Here is a 15610-nt window from a genome sequence, read left to right on the forward strand (position 1 = left end):
ATGGCTGATACCAGTAATCCTTGCTGAGATGAATTTGATCCAAACACTTCAGAATCCTTTTATTTGTATGAGGTTTAGAAGGGCACCTGTTCACTTCTACTGATGCTGACTGTTGAGCTAGTTGTGTTAAGAACTACAGCTTTGCCAAGGATTTTCCCTGTTGTACCAAGACAGATGATGTAGGAGAAAGCACACAAGGAGCAGAAATAAAGGATACTTGAGCAAGCAAAACTGTCTATTTCTGCTCTGAAGCACTCCATCACCATCCCTCTTAAACTTATGCTTATGTGATAGTCTGCTATTAAAAAGAACAAAAAAAAAAAAAAAAAGCCAGGAGGCAGATCTAATAACCTAGAACAAACATGCCACAATCATCCAAAGCCTGGCATGTAGTGTGCCTGAGGGTTAGCAAGGCAAGAGAGATGTTAACAAGGCTACTTGCAGAATTCAATTCAGACTTACAGACAGGATAGTCTCACTATTCACTCTTCAAGCCTTGCTAAGACAAGCATTTACAATAACTTCATTGCCCAAGGGCAAAATAAATTGAGTGCTTAGGCAAATCTTTATTAAAAATAACTACTCCAGGCTGATTGGAAGTGTAACAGGTAAAGCAGTTTCAGTGCTGCAGAGCTCAGTGCAGGCTAGCTGCTCTCTGGGGGAATTGTGCAGGTAGAAGTGAGCAGCATGCTGGCACAGCTAGGACAATCAGTGCCAGAAGGGTGGTCACAGCTGGCTCCACATCTGCCACACTACACATGGTGACAGGACAGTTTGTGGGCCACACACAGGAATCTCTGGACACTAAAAACACTAAGCAGACCAAAATGGAAACACCTCAGGTATCCAATGTTTGTGTCCTGTAAAATGTTAAGAGTTTCACTAAACAATTAGTAATTTCCTAAAGCAAAAGCAACAACTGTTTATTTGTTTTAGTCATCTTGCACTGCAAGACAGGTGGGGCATGCCAGGGATGGAAGTCTCAAACCCAAAACACCCAGCTGCAGCGTTCTTAAGTATGACTAAAAAAGTAAAAATACTGTATGTAACAAGGGCTCTCTCCACAACGTGCTATTCTTCTATTTTAAAAGCACATGTTTGAGTACAGAAGCCTGCACAATAGTCTGACTCATTCACTTAGAGAGGTAGAAAACCTCTTTGCCATCTCAGTAATTTAATTGGGATAAATGCTTGCAGCCTTCCGGGGAACACAATTTGTTTTCCATTTTTAAACCAGCTTCTACTATTACCATTTAAAAATGGAAGACCTGTGTGTGCAGATTTAAGTGCCAGCTTTTTGCCCAAGGGATTGGATACTGCTTCCCAATAATGATTTTTTTCTTTTAAGATCTGCTGGTAATACTTGTAATGGTGATGGCAGAAAAGAACCCAATTGGATTACTAGTACTGATACTGGCTGTTTTGGAGAGTAACACATATTTATACCCTCTGTTACGACACAGACTCAATCTGCTGCTTGGATTCATGTCGTGCCATTACCACAGGTCACTGTGTTTTCTTACACTGAAGTGATTTCTGCTGTCTTTATGATACTGAGATGACACAGTCAGTGTTGCAAAGGAAAAGATGCAAACTTTTATTAAGAAACCAGCACGGCACAACTCTGTCCATGTGCAGTGGGTGACCTGAGTTCACAGGGAATTTAGTTCTGCCTTTACTTATTGTCAACAGAATCCAACTTTGCAGAAATGTTTCACAACTAAATAAAAAGTTTCTCCACTGCTACAGAGCAACACTTAGTTGCCATCTCTTTCATAGCAAGATTAAATAGACACAGCACCCACATAAGACAATCAAGATTCTAAGCAGACAGAAGTAAACCAGGGCCTTCCTCTCTAGCTTAGTGCTCATTAAAGTATTCAGTTAAAGAATCCACAAGCTCCTGCTTCTTGCTTCCACCCCTCAACCCCAAAACCCTGCATGCATCCTTCAGGATAAGTACAGTGAGCTTGCCTAGAGTGCCCTTCTGCACATGACACCGCAGATCATCTTCTGAGACTTCTACCTTGGGCTTCTTCTCAGTCTGACCATCAGAAGCTAGAAACATACATTTTAGATCACAAAGATTTTAAAAATTAGAAAGACATCAATGCTTCTTACACATACCATAGTTAATGGCCATTAGCACATGGTACTTAAACAGCCACACACTCACAGACCTAGTTTTCATGTTTTCTTTTAAGAAACAGGTAACTTAGGTACTATATAAGTCATGCAGTATTTCATTGAAATGAGTGATCTCAACTGAAGTATGAAATTGTGTTCTGATGAAAGCATCACCCTCCAAATGAAACTTTTAAGGGATTCTTGTTGAGACAGCAGAATGCAATGATTCCACAGGGAGCTCAGCTGACACTCACTTAATGCAGTCTTTCATAGACTCCCAAATTACACATGGACTTCAGCATTGCTTACACTTTAAGAAATTAAGATGCCCATCTTGGACCTGCTAAACAGCCCATGCATAAAAGTCTCACCAACACAAACTGAAAGCATGAGTGATTTCACTATTCTGTTGTAAACCAGGAAGTTGCTAAAATTATATATACATATTCTGCAGTCATTTACCCACATTACTGCCTATACTTCACCCTGCATTTTGTCACTCCAGCAACTCTCTAACTGGACACCACAATATTCTCTGCTCTCTAAGAAGCAATACTGGATATAATACCTCATTGTGGAGATTAGCAGAGTTGTTGCACAAGCAGCTACTTTAAATTATGAGACAAACTGAAAACACAGGAGTTTCTTAACAGAATACAGACACTGTATTTTGTGTCTGCACCACCGCTACTTACCTTGTTTTCTCTTTACAGCCTTGGCATCAGGATTGTAGTCAGGGGGATAAACCAGCTGCTTAAACTCATCCACCAGGTTGCCCAGCCTGTGGCTCATCTGTTCAGACTTTGGCACTGGCAAAAGATAAAGATTTGCCCTCTCAGAAACAGTGTGATCACAAGAAAGCCTGCAAGGCCATCCCTGTTGCCAGATGAACTATCAGCTCACCTGGTGGGAAAAATACAATGCTTATTCTACAAAACCATTAGTGTATGGAACCACACAATATTTGATTTTGTAGGATCATGTTAAACATTCACCAAGAAGGGACTCACAAAATATGAACCAGCTTAGGTATGCCAACTGCCCTCTGTATTGGGATGTAACACCAGTTCATCAAGTGTTCAGCTGTAACTTTAGGGTTTATGACCATGAGAGAGACCCCTGGGACTGAAGAACATGTGCACAAAGGAGAATTAACACATGTTAATGATTTTGGGGAAATGATTACCACATGTATGTTTCTTCTGAGAAAACCCACATAAACAGCTTTTTCCTTACTAGAGATGCACGATTTTGGTGGAGAAATCCTTCATGCATCCAGGACTGTAATAAAGAACACCTGCTTCTTAAAGCTGCATTGGTGCTAACAAGTCTGACTGTTTTTCAGTAACATCACCAGACACAACTGTGCTTCTGTAATAACTAGTCCACAAGTGTCCTGCAAGCATCCAAAAATGCAAATACTTGTGTTATGATACTCCCAAATGAGAAATTTACAACTCTTGGTAATAGCAAGAGTTTGGACATCAGGAATGCTGCGTCCATTTCTGGGCTCCTCGGTACAGGAGAGATATGGAGCTCCTGGAATGGCTCCAGCAGAGGACAACAAAAATGATTAAAGGACTGGAACAGCTTCCTTATGAGGAAAGTCTGAAGGAACTGTTCAGCCTCCAGATGAGATGACTGAGAGGGGAACCTAATCTAAGTATCTGAAAGGAAGGTGCCAAGAGTATAGTGCCAGGCTCCTGGTGGTGCCAAGCAACAGGACAAGAGGTAATGGGCAGAAACTGAAGCACAGGAAGAGCCATCTGAACAGGGGGAAAAACTTTCCTGGGAAGGTGACTGAGCACTGAAACAGGTTAGCCACAGAGGTTATAGAGTATCCCTTGCTGGAAAAATAATTGAAGAACTCCCTGGAACGCACCCTGTGCAAGGTGCTGAAGGACAACCCTGCTTGGGCAGGGGGGCTGGACCAGATGACCCACTGTGGTCCCTGCCCTCCTGACCCACTCTGTGGTTATACAATTCACTTACAGTTAAACTCTCCCCCTCACTAGGTGGCAGCACTGCCCCCAGCAGAATAATTATCTTCATTCACTCCATTTATCACACTGAAATATTAATGAGAATCTTGAACAGAGGAATTTCAGAGAAAATATTTCTCACCATAGGAAAAAGGTGATTCAATTTTAATTCTGGATGGTAAAGTGAGCAATTTTTTCTTTACCTTATAAGTGACAACAATAGAAAATAAGGTTTCAGTATTTCAGAATGGACCCATCCAGAATCCCACAAAGTGAAACTGCACACAACTGAAATATTTCTTAAAATACATTTAGGTTTGTAGTAGCACATATTTGACTCATAACAAAGTCACAAGTCCCCTACCCTGCCTCCCTTCACACCCGCCAATAGCTCTCACTTGTAAGATCCTCAGCTTGTTCTGGTTCCGTCATATCCAGCGCCAAAGCCTCCAAATTCCTGAAGTGCTGCTGCAAAACTGGGTTCTCAAAGCTGTCAGCCCTGTCAAGAATCCCCTAAAATGTCAATGCATGCTGCCAGGAAGACAGACAAAACACAAGATCTACCACCAACTTATGTGAGAATAAAACTTCCCTCTTTCCCACACAACAATCCATCACATCAGAACTGCTTTTCCTCTTTGCAATTTACCTGCTGAATCACTATCCTGTCATGTATCAACCCCATAAGAATGGTGTGTGAGAGTTAGAAAGTTGTATGAAGCAAAAGGAGATCATGATATTATACTTTATGTACAGTTATGGTGGCTTCCACACATCTAGGGAAAAAATCTCCCATGAAAGTACTTGAGAGCATTTATCCCAGCTGTAATGAAAAAAAGGACCTAATTCTTCTTTCTAAAGTGCTCTAATTTAAATGATCTGGGTCTGATCTGCTGTAGAGTGGCAGAGCCACAATAAAATGTGATACCTCTGCAACAAATGACAACAGCCCAGAGAACAAGAGCAATTCTACAAAGAACACCAGAACGTGCTACACAAAGCATTGTGGTGCCTGGGTATCCAGAATGATTAAGAATAAAGTTTGGACAAAGCTACTGCAAAGAGAAGCAATTTCTATCAAAATACATCAAAATCTGATCTCAGGAACACCACAGCTGAACAACATGTGCAGCAGAACAAGCAATGGTTGTGCTTTCTTCCCCATGCCAGCCCCTGCACCCTATTTATCTCCAGGTACCTGTATTTGAACCTCAGCTTCTGAATTATTTCCTTCATTTTGTCCACCTGCTCTTGGCTGGCTGGCACATTGTCTGTAACATCAACATTACGTTTGTCATCTGCATAGGGTAGAAAAATCATGTGGAAACCTACACAGAAGAGAGGGAAGAAGACAACAGTTACACAGAAGAAGGGTCTCAAAATAATTTATAGAAAAACCAAGATGCTTATTATCTAGGTCTGATGACTCCAAACTACCTACCTGTTTTGTTGTTAACAACAGCGGTCCATAATACTTCCAAGTGCCTACAGTAGGACACGCAATCCCAATCTCAACAATTGTAACCAACATCACTAATGGCTTTGTGAAAGACATTCAGACTAAATTCATAGCTACCAGTTGGACTATATTCATGGCTAGCAGAGACTAGCTTTATGTGCAGGAGATCAACCAGTCCACCTCTCCCACTGGGTCTGAACTTGGGAAAGATTTGTTTGAAAATCAAGATATTGCCCACATTATTCTGAAATAATTTACTTTGTACACAGACAGTGTGTTCCCTACTTTACATTCTCCCAGAAGATGTTTTTGCACTTAAAGAGGTGAAAAAATGCAAAATAGCAGAAATCTGCTCCCTAATCATTCCCCATTTGTCTGACGTGGTATGAGGCTCATTATATGTGAGATTATTTATTTAATACTTTACAATCTATTCAAGGATAAAACATAATTCAAGAAAAGACATTGTCTATTCTTCAAACAGGGAAAAAAAATGCTTTTCATTTCTACAGCAGTTATTTGAATCTGCAAAAAATAGGTAGAAGGCAGGGAAAACACTCTAGCCAGGTCATACCTGAGCAAGCACTGAAGCAATTGGGGCTTTAAAAACAGATTCAACATCAGATGCTTACACTGACAAAACTGAAGAAAAGGAGTGTTGGAAAGCATTTTCCCCAGTTTTAAGGGGGGGCAGCACTAGGAATATTTTCCCTCAACAGAGGATGCCATTACACTGACTGCATCCAACCATGCAGGGAAAGGCAGCGTCCCCCCCATACCTGGAGGGGCTATCTGCACTTTCTGCTCATCCAGCTCCTCCTCCTGGGGAACCAGGGCCACAAAGCGAGGAGGGACGTTGCGGCGAGGGGTGTACCTGCACAGCATCATCACCTCCCTCTCCAAGCACTTCATCAGGAGGGCATGAAACAGAGTTGTACTCCCTGCAAAGCAAAGAGGGGACTGGTTAGACTGACAGCTTTGCTCCTTTGCTCTGCAGTATAACCCTAGATATAACCCTGTGACTTCTTGGAAATGCTTGCATTATTGTGGAGGTAAAAAGCAAATTCTGGAAGGGAGAAGACTCAAAAAGGACAATGTTAGTGAGTCTCTCCTGACTAGTGGTGAGACTTCTGGTGGAAGAAGTGAAATCACCACCATCTGAGAGTGAAATTTTCTCTACAAAGTCTATTTTTGTTTGGTGGGACATCACAATAGAAGCAGACCACAGACCTTTTGTGGAAGTAACACACTAAGAATTCAGACTTCAGTACTGTTCCTGAGGCACGTGTTTACCTCAGGTATATTTCACCACACATGATGGTCAGGGAAAGACTGACATATAAATAACATGGTTGAGCCAGGAAACTGCAGTTAGAGAAGCAAGCATAAAGGTTTTTCTTCAATCAGACACTGCAAAGCCTTTGGTCATAACTCAGCCCTCTTTATCCACTGCTAAAGGAGGAGCTAAAGGTTTTTTCTTACTACTGCAGATATTGGGATATATTTCTAAATAAACAGATGTATGTATACATATAAAAAGGCAAAAATAAGCAGTTCTAAATGTCCTGGCCTTCTCTCTTTACAAGCCTGTAAAGTGCTGTTAATTCAACTGTACTTCCTGAGTATCATGTTTCCACTCCTACTGATATGGACTTCAAAACAGCAATTATCTCCCCTGGTTTGGGATTTAAGGGTTTTTTTTTGTTGTTGTTTGGTTTTGTTTGGGCTTTTTTAACCATCTTTACCTTCTTGTCAGGTACTAGGATCCTTCACTTTCATGAATGGCTAAAACAAGTACTTTGTGACTACATCTGCCTGGTTTAATTGGCTGCTTGTCATGATGGACAAACATGAAGCACAACTGGCTGCTCTGCTATAGAAGAAAACAAGACAAATGTGCAGCTGAGAGGGGCAAAAACAGTTAATTCAGTTCTTCTTAACATTGGCAAATTGTTAAATTAGACAAAGCTTTTACACTCAATGATCCCCACCCAGCCACACGATGGATCAGCAGTTACACTAATGCAAGGTGACAAATCTTCTCCTGCCATCTTTACTTACCTCTCACCAGGGACTCCTCGGGATAGATGAACTGGGAGGGCCTGACATGGTGGTGCTGTTTTAGCATTGAAAGTGGTTTGAAGCCAATCAGAACCAAACCTGGAGAATCAAACTGTTTTAATTCTTCCGTCTCCTCTTTCTCCAGCACAATCTGTCGGTTTCCATATGTCTAAACCAGGGAAGAGCAGATGATAGGGCTGCCAGCATTAAAAAAAATGACAACCAGGAGGCAGGACAGGGCAGGAAGTGCAGGAAGAGGATGCAATTGCTGTGTTCCACTATTTAAAAGAAGGGCACAGACAAGACAGTGTAAACCCTCATGAGTAGTGCACACTGAACTGGCAAGTGCAGTCTGTGACCATTATCCCAAGGGAAATTCTACCTGAACATAAGCAAAATGCACTTTTCTAAAGAAATGGCTAAGCCCTGATACAGACAGGCTGTCACATCTCATCTCTGGAGTTCTTCAGAGGTGTCCCAAAAAGCCCTGAGCAACCTGATCTGGTTTCACTCTGGGCCAGGTTATACCAGACTTTTTCAGAGGTCCTGTCCAATTGTAAACTTGCTTCAGTCAACTACCTGCTCCTGACAGAAACAGTGAGTGAGAAACAATATTTCTGTAGCACCACCCATGCCTCACAAAATCAAAATCATATTATAGTCCAGTTGCTGAAGGTAAACATCAAGGCTTAATCCTCAGCTTTCTCTTTATCTCCTATACTTTATTTCAATAAACTAATACCCACTATAAATAGACTAAATACTTCATTTTAAGTCAACAATTTTAAGAACTACCAACATGGAAGAAGACACAAAGCACACTTGTGACAGGATACCTAGCAAGTACATAACCTGTTTTGAAATAAAACTGTGCTCGTTACAATGCGACACTCAATTTACATCAGCCAAACCATCAAGTGGGAAGGCAAAACAAAGAAAAAATTATACAAAAACCTCCAAAGGAAACATGCCTTTTGTGTGGAAAACAGCTCCAACTCCCCTGTGATTCACGCTTGTATGTTTAACAAAACTGACCAAATCTGTTCCTAAGGAACCAAAAGCTGGCAGCAGTGGCAATGGCCCAGGGTCACACAAGGTCAGGCTCTGACAACACGTTCTGCCTTACAGAAAGAAACGACCTGTGCTCCTGACAGCTATGCCTTCCCATGACAGCCAGGCCAGGGAGACAACCCATCCTCACCCTGCAGAGCTCTCAACACACCAGCCTGTCCCCAGGGGCGTACACATGCAAATATTTCTGTATCTCATCTTGCAAGTGCAATACAAACAAAAGCAGCAAGGGAATTGGCACCTCCCTCACACATCAGAGACAAGAAAAAGCAGGTACGTAATCAAAAAGTTACCTGAGCCCTTTTAGTGTCACTGGGCAGGAGCAGGCTGCCTGTTTTTCCACTAAACATCCTTGTTTTGGTTTTAACAGGTTCATTAGTTTCCCGATAAAGCTTCACTGGATGTGGTTTATAAGCTTTTTGGATAAGGTTGTAAACACCAACAGAAAGGGCCACATCTTTGCCCAGATGCAGATTTAGCCTGTGTAAAAAAGGAGATACAGACTTGAGATTCCTGAAAAATCACTACTGCAGAAGAAAATATAAGTTATTTCCTCCTCATATAAGTTATTTCCTTTGACCTCCTGTTCTCCTCCCCCAAAATCACATATATCTTGGGAAACATACTATCAGTTGAGTCATAATCTCACTTGAATAAAAATATTTTTGCAATATCATCATTTCTCATCATAAAAGTCATCTAAACACAAGTAATTTACTATATTTCTTTGACCTTTTTTTTTCTCTGAAGGGCAGCTATGCTCAAACAGAGCATAGGACAAGTCCCCATCTGGGTACCCCAATTATGCCTATTGTAATGTCCATGAATTCTCACAGCTGTTTGCACAGAAGGCAAAATTCTCCCCCCAAAAAATGACTAAGACAAACAATACCAATATTTAAGAAAAAATATAAATCAGATGTTAGAGAAAAAATTACATGCAAAGGTTTAAAAATAGAGGTAATCTTCAAGTTATGAGAGCAGAACAATGAGTTACCACAAATGCAACTTCCTCTCTTGTAAAAGGTATCACTGGTTTGGGATTCTTCCTCTCCAGCTATCAGAAAACTTAAGGAACATTGCCAGAAAAGAAAATAAGGCTGCAAGCAGGAGCAAGAATTCCAGTGACAACAGGTCAGGTTGGGATACCTTATAAATATTTACTGGGAAAAAGAAAGTAGGTCTTGAAGTTCATTCCCTCACTGTGCTTCCACAGCATTCTGCTATGAACTCACTCCCTAAAAAAGCAACTGTTATAGAGCATGTGGTTCCAAAAATATTTTCTATCTGCTTTGTCAAGATCCCTGTAATCTTTCTTAAGTATCTCTAATCTTTTAGTAGAAGATTAGAAATATCAAGGCTGTGTGAATCCATGCCAAGTAGCTAGACAGACTGGCAACATAGAACTACTTAATAACAGGAAAAAATACCTAGCATTCACATTCAGATGCATTTTTTAAAGTTAGTGTTGGCAAGAAAAGCCTAATTTCAATCAGATTTCACTATACACTACTTTTTATGTTGTAGCTTTTTAAGTAAGTGGACTTGGCAATTATGTAATTATTTAACAAATTATCATTTCTGGCTAAGCTCAATACAGGAGATACCACACAGAGGAAACAAGAGGTCCACTCTGCTCTTCTCATCCACAGATATCCTTGGAAACTACAGAAGAAACACCAATCTTGGACTAAAGAATTAAGATTGAGGAATGTAAGCACTTTAAAGTGCCTTTAAAGACCAATCATTCCAGAAGAGGAAAGTGAGATGCAGTCTGAAAATAACACCAGGTGCCCCTGCTGAATGAAAGATGTATCATGAGTAGGCACAGACCTGACTAAAGCCCTTTTCTTTGTCTCCTTTGCTCGTACTTTCTTCATGAGATGTTCCAGTTTCTCTGACTCTCTAGGCTGGATCCCAAGGTCCTCATCCTCTGCTACATTTATAATATCCCTGTAGAACAAAGAGATATCGAACCCACCAGGCTTCTTCAAGTGCATCAGGTCCAAGATGATACCTAGAAACAATGGAAGAGATAAGAGCAGGATAAAAAACTGCTTTTTTCTTGCATCAGCATGTATCTCAGCACTCTCAAATTTCTCTATCTACACAGATAATTTAAGTAAGAATAAGCTCCAAACTGTCATCTGCACCAGATGTGAAATATTCTGGAGAAAGGGAATATTAACTTCAGTCAAAACAATGCAGAATAGAAAATGTTTCCTCTCTAATTAAGAATGCAGGCAGCAATGAAAGCTCCTATAAAATATAATCTTAGGCATAGAGGGGAGTAACAAGTTCAGAAAATCCCCTTTCCTTTAATTATAGGGGCTAATGGATTAAGTAACCTTCACAGCTTCTAGATCCAGGATATCTCCTGAATTCCAACATTACTGGTTACCTCAGCTACACACTCAAACTAATGCTGTCTACTCTCTGAGCTAAGGCTGATGTCCTTCAGCTAATTCAAAATGGAACCATTAAAGTAATTTTCCTTTTGTGTTAACTTGGTGTTGTTATTCCCTTCCTAGAAAATGGTACAATAATAAAGAAAAGTTTATTTTCTTGGCCCTGTCATGTCCCCATTTATGCTATCAAACTAGAAGGAGATCCTAGAAAACAAGTGCTAGCTATTGAATACCAGATCAGAAAACATCTATTCTAATTAAGACTAGATACCAAATTTCTAGTTTAGGAACTTTCAGAAACATTCCCCAGTTCCAATGATTTTACATCTTTTTCCATCACAAACCAGCAACGCAGTTAACATCTGCTGCAAAGATTCATCACGTTTACTGTGTCTAAAATGAAAAGGGGAAAGAATGACCTGTGTCTCTCAGATCACCAGCTCTGGTCCTGGCCAGCTTGGCTTTAGCACTGTCGTTGGCGTGGGGGTCATCCTCGTTGGTGAAGAGCATGATCCTCTTGTGGCTCAGCCTGACACGGACATCACTGAAGAGGTTGGAGCAGGCCCAGAGTGCCTCACCCAGGGAATAGTCAGCGCTGTGGCCAAAGCTCTCCCGGAACAGGGCCCGGCCTTCCTCTCCCCTGTACTGGTCCAGCTCCAGAACACGCTTCGCACCTGGGGGCAACAGCATCCACAGGCAGTGGGAATTCTGCCACAAGCACCATGAGCTCTTCTGAGTATGCACCAGGGGTGCCCTAGAGCTGACAGCCAAGGAATGCTCCCAGGCACCTCTGTGGCAATGTGCAGGGGGGTAGGACGGTCGGGACGGACGGAGACAAGAGATCTCTGCAGCCAGGTGATGGAACTTGGGGTTTATTGCAAAGGGCCTGGGGGCAGGGCCCTGCTGGGGGCTGCCAGCCACAGCTCGGAGCAGGCCCGAGAGAAGAGAGGGGTAGAGAGGATGAGAGAGAGATGTGGGGGCCTGAATATATGTATTGGTATGGAGAGAGTCCCTGTTAAGATCTATGTATTAAATAAGTGGGTCCTTATGGAGAGAGTCCCTGTAAGATCTGTGTGGGTCCTAGTTACTCCAAACCAGCTACAGCTGCGAAGTCCTTAATTGGGGAGCAGCTGTAGCTCGTGAAGGTAACTGGAATAAATAGGGGTGGATTGAGAGCCTGGGAGGAGCCTCTGAGAAGGCACATGAAGGACTATGCTGCAGAGAAGAATAGCTTGGTACAGTAGGGGACTTGAGAAATATGGAATACAACAAGATAACAAGAGAGAGAGGGTAAGAAAGCAAGTTTTCCATTACAACACAATAAATCTTCTTTGTGTTGAAATATTCTAATTCTCATTAACCAATCTAGCACAATATACAAATCCTACAGCATTTACATATAGGCTATAAAAATAATTTCACTACCATACTATATTACATTTTAAACCCTAAAAATGACTTTTTGGACCCCTTCTGCCAAGATAGTAGGGTCTGCTCTGACCCTTGGACCTGTCTGCAAGCAGAGGGTCTTGCTTCATCAAAAGGGGATTACCTTCAGTCTGGCCATACCAGTTGTTCAGTAACTAAGGTATCTCAAAGCTTGCTTTCATTTCAATCTTGCTTATAGTTTCTATATTCTCAAAATCTTTTGCCAGGCAATCAGTTATAAGGCTTTCCTCTTTATTTATAAGGCTTTCCTGTTTCATCTTCTCCAACAGCAATGTCCTTCCAACACCTGGCTGAGAAAACTGTCCAGCATGGCCTAACATCTGCAATATCATTAGCCACTTATCACTGAAAGCACCTGCTAGGGCAAAAGGACACAAAATGCCCTGGCACCAATGTGGGCTCTTTCTGTGGGAAGAGACAGGAATCAAAGTATTGCAAAGCCCCTCCACCGAATGCCAAGTGCTCAGCTGCAAAGGCAGCAAACTGCACCTGCTGCAGAGGAACAGCAGACTGCTGCACCACCACAGAAAAGAGAGAGCCTGAAATTGCATCCTGTGTCTCCACAGCGTGCTGGGAAGGTGGAGAGCTCCTCCTCCTCGCCGCTCATATCAGAGAGGATGCACACAGAAGTGAGATGAAGCCCACACATCACCACACTGAGCACAGCAACATTCAGGTCAGCTGTCCACAGCCTTGCTGCAACTCTGAGGATTATTTCAACCCAGCTAGGACTCCTTTAGCCACCTGTCTAACAGCAGGTTCTGTTCTCTCCTGTTATTTTCCAATGGGAGACAAACTTTCATTTTTCAGCCACTGCATCCTGCAGAGCTTCTTCCTTTGTCCTTCACTTAAGCTCTATAGCACTTAAAACACTTCATTTGAAAATGTCTTCCTCTGCCTTTACTATTTTATTTTCATCTCCTCATCTGTCCTTTAATGTAAATCTTCATAATTCTGTACTCCATAATGATCACCTACAGCATCTCCTCCAGAGAGGACTGCTCTCCAGGGGCAGCAAATACACAACTCTGCTCCTTTTGAACTGATGCCTTCAGTTTTAGCTTTCATATTTTCTAGATTCTGTACTGCCTTAGTGTGTAACTCTGAGCTTCATATAAAGTGTTAGCAAGTTCTCTTCACAGGGCAGTTAGACAAAGCAATCCTTTTCCAGCCTGAGAACCAGGGACACTTGCAGCTTCAGGCCCAAAAAGTGTAAACAGCAGCAAATTGAGGAGAGCAGTCTGGGAGGATGGAACTTCATAAGCTGTAATTGGATAATTAACCCCAATATGTAAATGGACCAAAACTTACATAAGTGTGAAACCTCGTGACTGAGGATCCATCTTGGGTGGAGCCACAGCCAGGCTCTTGGACTGCCCAAGGTGTATCATTTGAAGGCCTTTTAATAAATACCTGCTTTATTCCTTTAACTCTGTTTAGCCTCTGGTCCAGGTAGCCTCAGAAGGCATCAGAACAACACCCACCTTTCACCTGTGCTGTTTTTATCCTCACAGTGAGGCTACTGCCTCTAACATGGGAGAAAGGACAAGCAGGGAAGAGGAGGAAAGTGGAAATACAAGACCTATAAGGCACTGTCTGTCAGAAAAGGGAGAAGAACCTAAGGCATTCCTATCAGGTCTCTATTGTAATAAATTCTGAAAATAGGACAAGGCTCAATTCTTTCAGGAGAAGCCCCTGTGCCGTTAAACCTGCACCCCCTAGTAAAGAAAATGAAATCAAACATCCTCAGAGATAAGGGCTGTATTAAAAGTTGTAGACAAAATTCCCCCAGAAGACTCTCAACTGCCAGACAATCTGTCACCACTAGCATGCATCCTTTGCACTTCTCCTGCTGCCTTTCCAATTCAGCAACCAGCACTTGCTATCAAGCAGGTGGTAAGTAATCTCAAAAAATGAAAGAGCGAAATTCAAGAACTGCAGAACTTATTATGGAAATAAGAGATGAAACACCCCAAAGAGGCTACCATATTGAACCACCTGCTCTAGCTGACACTGCTGAGCAGGAGGCCTGGACAAGATGACCCCCAAAATCCCATCCAACCTCAGCTGTTCCGTCCATGACATTCTCCATCAGCTGGAATCCATGGTGCCTTAACACGGACACACACTTTTCTGGTGGACATTTAAGAGTTCTGTTGAGATACTCTAAGGTATCAGCAGACAGCAAGTGAAGCCACCACATTAAAATATAAGAAAAGGCATAGAAAAGGATCTGAACCAACTCTTAAGAGAAAATGCTAGGCTCTTATGAAGTTTCTAAGCTTTCAATAAATATCTAAATCTATCCCCACCACCAAGAGTAGATTTCAGTAAGAACTTATCTGATAGCTCTCTGATTTTAGAGAGACCAGTTACTGACAATGCTACTACACCAATTTCCTTACTCCCTCTTTTTGTAAAATCTTCATACCACTTTACCTGGATTGTCCAGCTCCTGGAGAACATAAATGTGCTTGAAATCTACCGAATTCTTGTTGTTTTCTGTACCATAGAACACAACGCTTAACAGGTCCCTGTCACTGCTGATAATTTTGCTGGTATACACATTCCGGATGCACTGAAAAAAACGCACCCAGGTCAAAATTACAAGAAAATAGTTTTCAGAAAGGAGTGTGAAAGTCTTGCCTTAGCAGTTTATCCATCCCTACCTGGATGGTCATGTCGAAAGGAGTCTCTGCCTCCCCGTGGGATTCGAACATGGCCTTGGAGGCATCCACCAAGAAGATGAGGCTGTCCCGGCCCGAAAACCTCTGCTCCGCTACGGAACGGGGAAACAGTTTTAGCAGCGGCCCCTCCACCCGTGGAGCCTGGAAAGCAGGCTGCCTTCCGTGAGGGGGAGAGGGGCCCTTACCGACAGCCTCAGGCCCTTCCTCCTCTTCCTGCTGCTCCTCCTCCTCCTCTAGCCCCTCGCCCCGGTAGAACGACCCCCAGCCCGCCATGGCCCGCGCCGCACGGCCCCGCTCACGCTCAGCCGACCGATCGCTCCGCCCCCGCAACAACTCTGACCAATGGCGAGAGCGGAAATGGGCCGG

At 42.4% G+C, this 15610-nt stretch overlaps 1 protein-coding gene across 1 annotated transcript; it reads right to left on the reverse strand.

Moving 5' to 3' along the window:
- Positions 1–588: 588 nt before the first annotated feature.
- XRCC6 (X-ray repair cross complementing 6) lies at positions 589–15596 on the reverse strand. Its single transcript, XM_064702312.1, has 12 exons — positions 15430–15596; positions 15227–15336; positions 14997–15135; positions 11528–11782; positions 10534–10717; positions 8994–9180; positions 7630–7798; positions 6348–6509; positions 5308–5437; positions 4508–4608; positions 2823–2936; positions 589–2058 (listed from the first exon to the last, which is right to left on the reverse strand). Exons 1-12 carry the CDS (start codon positions 15515–15517, stop codon positions 1862–1864), a joined length of 1836 nt encoding a protein of 611 aa, XP_064558382.1. The 5' UTR covers positions 15518–15596; the 3' UTR covers positions 589–1861.
- Between the last annotated feature and the right edge of the window lie 14 nt (positions 15597–15610).

Source organism: Zonotrichia leucophrys, chromosome 1A (assembly GCF_028769735.1).
Source record: "Zonotrichia leucophrys gambelii isolate GWCS_2022_RI chromosome 1A, RI_Zleu_2.0, whole genome shotgun sequence".
NCBI lineage: Eukaryota > Metazoa > Chordata > Aves > Passeriformes > Passerellidae > Zonotrichia > Zonotrichia leucophrys.

Bases quoted from the DNA above. Each gene is read 5' to 3' on its own strand.
- XRCC6 (XM_064702312.1), bottom strand. From the start codon at position 15,517: ATGGCGGGCTGGGGGTCGTTCTACCGGGGCGAGGGGCTAGAGGAGGAG. The intron at 15,337-15,429 runs GTAAGGGCCCCT...CCCGTTCCGTAG, and splicing joins GGAAGGGCCTGAGGCTGTCG to CGGAGCAGAGGTTTTCGGGC. The intron at 4,609-5,307 runs GTACCTGGAGAT...GATTCTTGACAG, and splicing joins AAGCTGAGGTTCAAATACAG to GGCTGACAGCTTTGAGAACC.